This window comes from Cannabis sativa, chromosome X, assembly GCF_029168945.1.
Source record: "Cannabis sativa cultivar Pink pepper isolate KNU-18-1 chromosome X, ASM2916894v1, whole genome shotgun sequence".
Lineage (NCBI taxonomy): Eukaryota > Viridiplantae > Streptophyta > Magnoliopsida > Rosales > Cannabaceae > Cannabis > Cannabis sativa.
Genome location: NC_083610.1, coordinates 46,900,542 through 46,911,392, shown reverse-complemented (window position 1 = coordinate 46,911,392; position 10,851 = coordinate 46,900,542). Strand labels below are relative to the sequence as shown.

General features: G+C 42.4%; 1 protein-coding gene across 1 annotated transcript in view; it reads right to left on the bottom strand.

Annotated features, from left to right (window-relative positions):
• Positions 1 to 1,391: 1,391 nt before the first annotated feature.
• LOC115716216 (uncharacterized) overlaps positions 1,392 to 10,851 on the bottom strand; it is a 44,754-nt gene continuing 35,294 nt past the window's right edge. Inside the window, exons 3-4 of the mRNA XM_061106119.1 lie at positions 7,913 to 8,503; positions 1,392 to 1,490 (exon numbers count right to left, since the gene is read on the bottom strand). Of these exons, the coding sequence (XP_060962102.1) occupies positions 1,392 to 1,490; positions 7,913 to 8,503 (690 nt within the window). The remainder of the gene's footprint in view (positions 1,491 to 7,912; positions 8,504 to 10,851) is intronic.

The following is a 10,851-nucleotide window of genomic DNA, read 5'->3' as shown; positions in this document are numbered from 1 at the left end:
CTCTACCATCTATTCTGATCGGCATAGACCTAATCCACCTTTTGGAGATAACTAACTCTCCGCCAGGTAATAGGGTTCCAAACCCTGATTCATAACTATCACACGGTCTATCCAATTTACTAAAGATTCTGGCTGCCACATAAGAATGTGTGGCCCCAGAATCAAACAGCACTGAGTAAAATGAGTTATTAACTGAGAGCTGACCTGTTACAACTGAGGGGCTGGCTTCTGCATCAGCCTGAGTAATGGCGAACACCCTAGCTGGAGTGGGTCTCGCCGGAGCCCTAGGCCCCTCTGGTCTGACATGGGGACTATCCCTCTTGTAGTGTCCAGGCATGCCACACTGAAAGCATCCCTGACCTCTGCACTCACCCAGATGGTGCCTTTTGCAACTGGGGCACTCTGGGTAAGAAAATTGGGTCTCAGCACCACCCTGACGGCTGCCTCTACTCTGGTTCCCCCGGAACCTCTTGTTCTTCCCTGAGCCACCGGATGCAGTGGATGTTCTCCTCTTCTGGTCCATGGCCGAACCGCTACCTCCCCTGATAAAGCCTGATGCAGGAGGGGTAGGAGCCCCGCCACTCACTGGAGTCCTAGCCGACTCCGACATACATCCAACTGCGCCCTCAGCTCGCAGTGCCTTCTCCACCATCTCAGCATAGGTGGTCTTGTCTTCGGTGGTGATCATAAGGTCATGCTTGATCTTCACATTTAATCCGTCCAGATACTTTTCCTTCTTACTGAAATCGGTTGGCACAATTCCCGAGGCCAACCTCGCCAACCGATCAAACTGTGTGGTATACTCAGTCACGCTCATGTTTTCCTTCTGGGTCAGGTGGGTGAACTCTTTCCTCTTGGCACTTCTAACGGCCTCATTATAATACTTTGCATTGAAGAGTTCCTGGAACCTTTCCCAGGTCATAGTGGTGACATCGTGAATCTGAGACACCATGTCCCACTAGACTAAAGCGTCTTCTTGGAACTGGAAGGTGGCACACACCACCCTGTCATTCCCGGTGACACCCATAAAGTTCAGTATCTTGGTTATCACCGTTAGCCACTGCTCGGCTTTCATGACATCTGGACCTCCCAGAAAAACCGGAGGTGCTTGCTTTCGGAACCTTTCATACAAGGGTTCCATTCTGTTTGCCGCTACCACTATCTCGGCCTGAGCAGCAGGGGCGGGTGCCACAGGAACTTCTGGCACAGGCACTGCAGGAGCACCTTGCTGCCTCAATCTCTGTATCTCTTGATCCTTCTCCTCTATCCTGGCTTGCATTTCAGCAAACCTAGTCTCCCAATTCTGGGCTTCCTGATCGGCTTGAGCAGCCTGTGGCGGGTTATCATCACCCCGACCACGAGCTCTGCCCCTGGGACCTCTACCACGGCCCCTAGCATGCGGGGGAAACTAAGCTCCCTGACCCTGATTTGACCCTACTGAGTTGCCCTGGCTCCTGGTGTTTCGCCTGGCTCCATCTAGTCTGAACAGCCTGCAAAACCAAGAGTTGGCACATCAGTCATGATCAAAGAGAGCTTACTAATGCCGCTTAATTTTAGAAATTAAAAACATGCGCCTATTCTACTATCAGGCTACTAACATGCTTCCTATCAGGCTTTTCTTATTTCATAATAATTAAATAAGCTACTAAAGCAATAAAAGCTTACTGAACCGTAGAACGAGCTAACTGCTGATGATGATTGTACATGTCGTGACGATCTTCGGAAGACAACCTGGCGGCTCTGATACCAAATTGTAACACCCTAACTAGCATAGGCGTATTACGTGATTTTTTAAACGTACTGTGCAGCTCGTTGCTAATCAACGAGGTTTATGGAAATCGTGATTAATTAAAATTTTTGCTTTTTAATTAAACTTATAAAATATTTTATACAAAAATACTCGGGATCCCGATTACAAAACTCTTTACAAAAGTTTACTATCTAATATAAAATACTTGTCGCCTAGCGACTAATTTCAAAAAAGCACTGCTGTCCCGAGGATCGTACGCTCCAGGCCTAACCGCCCCGACATGTACAATCTTCACCAGCTCGCTCTCACGGTTCCTCAGCCTTGGCCTTGCCCTTACCTACACATAAACATAACACTGTGAGTCGACAGACTCAGTGAGAAAAGCATAAATCATAAACATACATCAATCCCAGGTTATGATCAGACGCCCATACCCCTGACCATAACCCTAACTGCCGTGTCCCACACGATACTGAGTCCCGAACGTTCATAAGACGGTACTATTGACAAGTAACAACCTATACTTGGTACACTGGTCATACTCCAGCTGCTAGTCATACTCTAGCCTGTACTGATGTGTTACAATATCAGCCTATACTCGGTTCACTGGTCATACCCCAGCTTCTAGTCATACTCTAGCCTAACCGATGTGATACGGTCACATAGCACTGTACCACCAACCCTAGTATCAGCCTATACTCGGTGTACTGGTCATACTCCAGTTGCTAGTCATACTCTAGCCTAACCGATGTGATATGGTCGGATGGTACGAAGCCAACATACATATCTAATGTAATCTAACAGGCTTCCTAACATGCACTCTAAACATGTAATATATATGCATACTGTTATACTAATCTTACCTCAATTCTGAATTCAGGTGTGCCGGTCAACCTCAGTGGAACTATCAGCTCGGCGGATTACAGGCTCCTAAACCGTAAAAATCCCAACACCGATAAGTGACACGCTAAATCACAACCGGGAAAAAGGTTTTAAAACCAAACTTAACCTGCTGTATCATAATACAAAAATACCCCAAACTAGCAGAGAACAAACTACCTGGAAACCCGAAACTAGCACAAAACGACAAGTTGAGAAAAACCGGTTTCGCACCCTACTGCAAAATCCAGGTAACCGGTTTTACAAGCAGTGTAAAACCTGTTAGCCGGTTTTACCAGAAAAACACCAAAAATCAATTCTCCAACCAAAACGTTTCCAAACTCAACCAAACTTTTCAGACCTGCTAATTAGACCCTAATAAACATTTTCCAAGTGATAAAACAAAGCTTCATGCACACAAACAAAAATCACCATTAAAGCATCAAGCTTTGAGTTCCAAACTCAAACTTGATTAAACAACACTATCATGCACCAAACCTTGATTAAAATTACATATTCATGCATATTAAAACTGCAGAAACAGAACTCAAACACAATCAAACTTTACAGCAGCTATTTTCACATTTTCACTTTGAAAAACCATAGTTTTGAGTATAAAATTCCAAGCTTGAATCAAAGCAACTAACAAGCATCAAACTAGCTCTAATATACTCAAATAATCATGCTTAAACCTCTGCAAACAATAACAAAATCACTGCAACAACATCAACCTAAACTAAGCATGCAAACCATCATTTTCTTCCCAAAATTTCCAAGAATCAAGAAAAGAAGCTAGAACAAGGTTTACCTCCACTAGAATTACTTTGATCTAGCTAAAAATCACTTGAATCAAGCAAAGAAACCCAGCCCTAGCAGCTCCCAAGCTTGGCCGAAAAGAGAGAGAGAGAGAGAGTTCTTGAAATTTCTAATTTTCTAAGTCTTTGAAATTTTGAATAAAAGAGAGAATAAAATGCTTATTTTAGTTCTTTACTTCAGCCAAAAGAAATGCCACATAATCACATATTTTCTAATTACTAAGTCCACTAAAGGACAAAATAACAATGGGGCAAAATGACCATTTTGCCCCTCCATACTAAAATAACCTAAAGGACACTAAAGGGGTATTTTGGGAAATTCTAAATTCCCGGCCAATCCCGACATTCCCAATGTCTAATAAACCGTCCAAATAAACTAACATACTAAGTTGTGATTTTACTGAGCCAAACACCGAGTTCCATGTTACCGGCACCGGAAATGCAAAATTATGAAAATCACTAAATGACATAAAATGCATTTCAGAATTCAATAGTAACAGCATAAATAATTAATTAAATATCTATAAATAATTTTCCATAATTACACATAATTAACTGTTAATTTCCAAATTAAACTAAGCGGTCTTTACAACTATTCCCCCCTTAAAAGGATTTCGTCCCCGAAATGTAACCTGAATAACTCTGGATATTGGGCCCCCATATCTAACTCTAGCTCCCAGGTGGCTTCCTCCACCTTGCTGTTTCTTCAGAGTACTTTGACCAATGCTATGGTCTTATTCCGAAAGACTTTATCCTTTCTATCCAGGATCTGCACTGGCTGTTCTTCGTAGGTCATATCTGGCTGCAGTTCAAGGCTCTCATAACTGAGTATATGAGAAGGATCTGAAACGTATTTTCTCAACATAGAGACATGGAACACGTTGTGAACTGCTGATAAAGCTGGAGGCAATGCTAACCGGTATGCCACTTGACCTATCTTCTCGAGAATCTCGAAAGGTCCTGTAAATCTAGGGCATAACTTGCCTCTTTTCCCTAAACGTTTGATCCCCTTCATTGGAGATACCCGTAAAAACACATGGTCCCCTACTCGGAACTCAACATCTCTGCATTTCGGATCTGCGTAACTTTTTTGTCTACTCTGTGAGGCAAGCATTCTAGCTTTTATTTTCTCAATTGCCTCGTTGGTCCGCTGCACCGACTGCGGACCTAGGTATTTCCTCTCCCCTGTCTCATCCCAGTGGATGGGAGATCTACACTTCCTACCGTATAACAGTTCATAGGGAGCCATCCCTATCGTACTCTGATAACTGTTGTTGTAAGAAAATTCTATCAACGGTAGATATTTATTCCAAGAGCCTTCAAAATCCATAACACAGGCTCGTAACATGTCCTCCAATATCTGAATTGTCCTTTCAGACTGCCCATCTGTCTGAGGATGGAATGCTGTACTAAATTTCAGTTTTGTACCCATTGCTCGTTGCAAACTCTGCCAAAACTTGGAGGTGAACTTCGGATCTCTATCCGAAACTATAGACTTCAGTACCCCGTGAAGTCTTACAATCTCTTTAACATACAATTCTGCCAACTGATCCACTGTAAAGGTTGTTCTAACAGGCAGAAAATGAGCAGATTTCGTGAATCGATCCACCACTACCCAGATGGAATCGAATAAGCTCGTGGTTCTAGGTAATCCAACCACGAAATCCATTGTGATATCCTCCCACTTCCATTCAGGTAGGGTTAAAGGCTGCAACAACCCTGCCGGTCTCTGATGTTCAGCCTTAATCTGCTGACAGGTGAGGCATCTCGACACGAATTCTACCAAATTCTTCTTCATACCACTCCACCAAAAGTATGGTTTAAGATCCTGGTACATCTTGGTGGTGCTGGGATGCAGAGAATAAGGGGTAGAATGAGCCTCCTCAAAGATCTCGTTCCTGAGTTCCACACTACTCGGAACACAAACCCTAGCTTTATACAGAGGCATTCCGTTATCTGACACTGAGAAATCCCTGGCTTGACCAGCCAAAACCTCATCTCTGATTTTTGCTAACTTTGGATCAGTCATCTGAGCGGTTTTAATTCTTTCCAACAGATCATATTGCAGCGTTAAGTTGTGAAGCTGACCTACCACGAACTCAATGCTGGATTTAATCATGTCCTCTGCTAACTGAGGTGAGATCTGAATCATGCTAGCTACATGTTGGAAATTATTTTACCAGGATCTATTTACTATCATGTATGTTGGACTAACAACCTAATATGAATTCTAAAACAATGAAAATAAACACATATAAAGTTAGAAAACCTTACAGTGGGTGCAGCGGAATAATATGACTCCTTCCATTCAGATCTCTAGCCCTTGATTCCTTTCTGTAGCAGAGCATCACCAAGATCTGAACCTGGATCTTCTTTTCTCCTTCTTTGATGCAGAATTTCCATAGTCTTACATACTATGATTGAGGTACCACTTGATGTGTGTGGGCACTACTCATCTCACAAGGATTTCAAAATTTTCTCTCTTAATTTCGTGGCTTATGAAGCATACAAAGACATGCAAGAGAAGAGAACAAGGGTTGCTTTATATAGGGAAAAGGGAGAGCACAACTTTCCAAATAAGCAGTTTCCTCTTTTACTGTGTAATTGATTAACTGCCTTATTTAGTGTGATCCACCACTTTCCTATTATTGCTAGGCTTTGATTAGCAATTACATGGCAATTAAAATTGAAAATAATAATTGAGAAACACACAAAGAGGTGGCCGGCCATAGGGTGAAATGGGCCTCACTTGGATTTTTTTGCAGTTTCCTCAATTTTATTTCTATTTCTCCAAAAATGCCATTTTTCCAATTCTAATCATTTAAATGCCAAAAATAATTATTTAATAACTAAAATAGATTATTAAATAATATTGTCATTTAAAATAATTATTAATTAGACATACAAAGTCTCTTAATTAATAATTAAACCTAGAAACCCTTTTCTTTACGATTTCATCTTTACTAAGTGAGAATTCATAAAGTAGACATAGTCTAACTTTTAGAATTATAATTGATCAATCAAAATCAATTAACTGAGTCTTACAAGCAGTATGGTCTCAACTAGTATGGGGACCATGGGTCTATATGACCGAGCTACCAATAAGTTGAACCGAATTTACCAAGTAAATTCCCTAACTTATTAATTCCTCATTGAATCCACACTTAGAACTTGGAATTGCACTCTCAGTCATATAGAACGCTCTATATGTTCCACGATATAGACACGTCATTAGTTATCCATTGTTATAACCCTAATGTGATCAATGATCCTCTATATAGATGATTTACACTGTAAAGGGATTAAATTACCGTAACACCCTACAATGTATCTTATCCTTAAAACACTTAACCCTGTATAAATGATATTTCACCTAAGTGAAATGAGATCTCCACCATTAATTTTCGTTTGGTTAAGCTGGAAGGAAATCATCCTTTACTTTCTATTTGCCAAATAGAAGCTATAGATTCTATATTTATGTTAGCGCTCCCACTATATTGCACTACCGTGCTCCCAAAATGTACGTATCACCCTGACCCAAAAGTAGGCTTAACTAACAAATCAAAGAACACGAGTAACACTCTTGAGATTGAACCTAACCATATCAGGATTAAGATCATTTGATCTAGGATCAACAGGTGATATTGAATTGAATAGATATTACGGTAAATTTTAATATATCTAATCAAAGTTCAATATCGGTCCCTTCCGATGTATACTCCATACATCCGATACTGGTAAACTTTGCCAATGTCCTGGAAAGGACATAACACTTTTCCAAGGTGTAAGAATACCTATTGCTGATTATACCATGTCAGTCTAAATCGAGTATTCTGACAAATCAGGGAATGAACTTTTGAACATATAATTAAGATTATATTCCACGGTGCTGACAACACTATAATCTTTAACAACCTCATATGTTCTGGACTTAAAAAGAATTCATACATTATATACATATAATCATGAAATAAATCATGTGAACCATGCAACATAAAATATTATTTCTGATCTTTATTAATAAGTAAATCTGATTATATGAAATGAGTTTTATTTAGGGCATAAAACCCAACACTACATGCCCGGGACCCTTCCTGCTCAGGGCATCGGCCACTACATTGGCCTTCCCAATGTGATAGAGAATCTCACAGTCGTAATCTTTCACTAACTCCAACCAACGCCTCTGTCTCATATTCAAATCTTTCTGAGTAAAGAAATACTTGAGACTTTTATGGTCGGTATAGATTTCACACCTTTCTCCATAAAGGTAATGCCACCAGATTTTCAATGCAAAGACCACCGCGGCCAACTCTAGATCATGAGTCGGGTATCGCTCTTCATAATCCTTTAACTGACGGGAGGCATAAGCGATAACCCGATCGACTTGCATTAGCACACACCCCAGACCCTGTTTGGATGCATCGCAATAGACTACAAATTTCTCTTTGTCTGAAGGCAAAGCTAGCACTGGAGCGGTAATCAATCTCTGTTTCAGCTCCTGAAAACAAGCTTCGCACTTATCTGACCAGACAAACCGCTGATTCTTCTTTGTAAGTTCGGTTAAGGGTGTTGAAATCTTAGAAAACCCTTCCACGAATCTACGATAATACCCGGCTAAACCCAAGAAGCTTCTAATTTCTGTCACTGTCTTCGGTCTCGGCCAATGCCTAACGGATTCTATTTTCCCGAGATCCACCTTGATCCCATCTTTGCTAACAATGTGCCCTAAGATGGACACTTGAGATAGCCAAAATTCACATTTCTTGAATTTGGCGTAAAGCTTGTGTTCCCGAAGCCGCTGCAAAACCATCTGAAGATAAAACTCATGCTCCTCTTCTGACTGAGAGTACACAAGGATGTCGTCGATAAACACGATAACACAGATATCGAGGAAATCCTTGAATACCCTATTCATCAAATCCATAAATGCTGCAGGAGCATTGGTTAGTCCAAACGACATAACCAAGAATTCGTAATGTCCATACCTAGTACGAAAAGCCGTCTTCGGAATGTTCTCCTCTCGGATTCTTAACTGATGATAACCCGATCGGAGATCAATCTTGGAAAAGACCATCTTCCCCTGAAGTTGATCAAAAAGATTATCGATCCTAGGTAGTGGATATTTATTCTTCACTGTTAGCTTGTTTAATTCTCTGTAATCGATACACATCCTCATAGTTCCATCTTTCTTCTTGACGAACAAAACCGGGGCTCCCCGGGGTGACACACTAGGCCGAATAAACCCTATGTCAAGCAACCCCTGAAGCTGAATCTTTAATTCCTTAAGTTCAGCTGGAGCCATTCTATACGGAGCCTTGGAAACCGGTTCCACTCCGGGTGCCAAATCTATAACGAAATCAATCTCCCGCTGAGGTAGTAACCCTGGAAGTTCTTCGAGAAAAACATCTAGAAATTCCCGAACCACTCTGATATCTTCTGGCCGAATGGTATTTGGCCGAGTGGTGTCCATCACCACGGCCAGAAACCCTAAACAACCGCCATGCAATAACTCCCTAGCTGACATGGCCGAAATCACCGGGATCCGAGATCCCCGAACCGAACCAACAAACACAAATGGTTCTTCACTTTCCGGATGGAAGATCACCATCTTCCTTGTGCAATCAATACTGGCTGAGTATTTAGATAGGAAATCCATTCCTAAAATAATATCGAAATCTACTAGGCTCATCTCTATCAAGTCATCACTTAACTTTCTACCATTTATTCTGATCGGCATAGACCTAATCCACCTTTTGGAGATAACTAACTCTCCGCCAGGTAATAGGGTTCCAAACCCTGATTCATAACTATCACAAGGTCTATCCAATTTACTAAAGATTCTGGCTGCCACATAAGAATGTGTGGCCCCAGAATCAAACAGCACTGAGTAAAATGAGTTATTAACTGAGAGTTAACCTGTTACAACTGAGGGGCTGGCTTCTGCATCATCCTGAGTAATGGCGAACACCCTAGCTGGACTGGGTCTCACCGGAGCCCTAGGCGCCTCTGGTCTGAGCTGGGGACAATCCCTCTTGTAGTGTCCGGGCATGCCACACTGAAAGCATCCCTGACCTCTGCACTCACCCAGATGGTGCCTTTTGCAACTGGGGCACTCTGGGTAAGAAAACCGGGTCTCAGCACCACCCTGACGGCTGCCTCTACTCTGTTTCCCCCGAAACCTCTTGTTCTGCCCCAAGCCTTGGCGGACTTCATCACCGAATGCAATGAAGCCGAGGCAACCGCGAATGCGCTGATACCATCTGTCCCCACATGGAGAGTGTTTGTAGACGGAGCCTCCAATGAAAATGGATCCAGAGCGGGGGTTGCGATGATATCCCCGACCGGACTTCGACTCCAGGCAGCCCTACGGTTCGACTTCTCAGCTTCAAACAACAAGGCCGAATATGAGGCCTTGATAGCAGGGCTGAGATTAGCGAAGGCCGTGGGGGCCAAAGAGTAGAAGTCTACAGCGATTCCTAGCTGGTCGTAAATCAAATATCGGGAGAGTATCAAACACGCGGCGAGCGAATGGCCGCGTATGTAATAATAGTCCGGGAGCTGCTCCACAAGTTCACGGACTACAAAGTAGAAAGAATCCCCCGGGAAAAGAATGCTCACGCGGACTGTCTGGCTAAGTTAGCTTCAGATAGTGAAATCGAAAGGCTGGGGGTGGTACCCGTGGAACGCTTGGTAGAGCCAAGCATCAAAGTAAAAGAGGCCATACTAACGGTTGGGCAAGAACCCAACTGGCTGGTCCCCATCATAGAATACATAACGAAAGGTGAGTTGCCCCAAGAAAGGGCACTGTCTAGAAAGATTTAGTATCAGGCTCATCGTTATGTAATGATGTTTCAAATTCTCTACCGAAGAGGACTCAGGATGCCTTATTTAAGGTGTGTATCGGACCCTGAAGCTAGAAAAATTATGCTAGAGGTCCACGAAGGGTTCTGTGGAGATCATACAGGAGGACCCAGTCTCTCAAAGAAAATATTGAGACAGGGATACTTCTGGCCAACAATGAAAAAAGATTGCATAGACTACGTCCAAAAATGTGATTCATGCCAAAGGTTCGCGAACATACCGAGAGCTCCTCCCAATGAAATTACCCTGATGACTAGTCCCTGGCCCTTCGCGGTCTGGGGAATAGATCTTATTGGGTCCCTACCAACAGGAAAGGGAGGAGTAAAGTATGCAATAGTAGCAGTAGACTACTTCACCAAATGGACGGAGGCTGAGCCCATGAAGACTATAACTGCTAAAAAAGCACTAGAATTTGTTATCAAAAACATAGTGTGTCGATATGGCTTCCGTCACAAAATAGTCTCTGACAATGGAAAGCAATTTGATTGCGAAGAGTTCACTGACTTCTGCAACCAACACGGAGTAGTAAAAAGCTTCTCCGCGGTG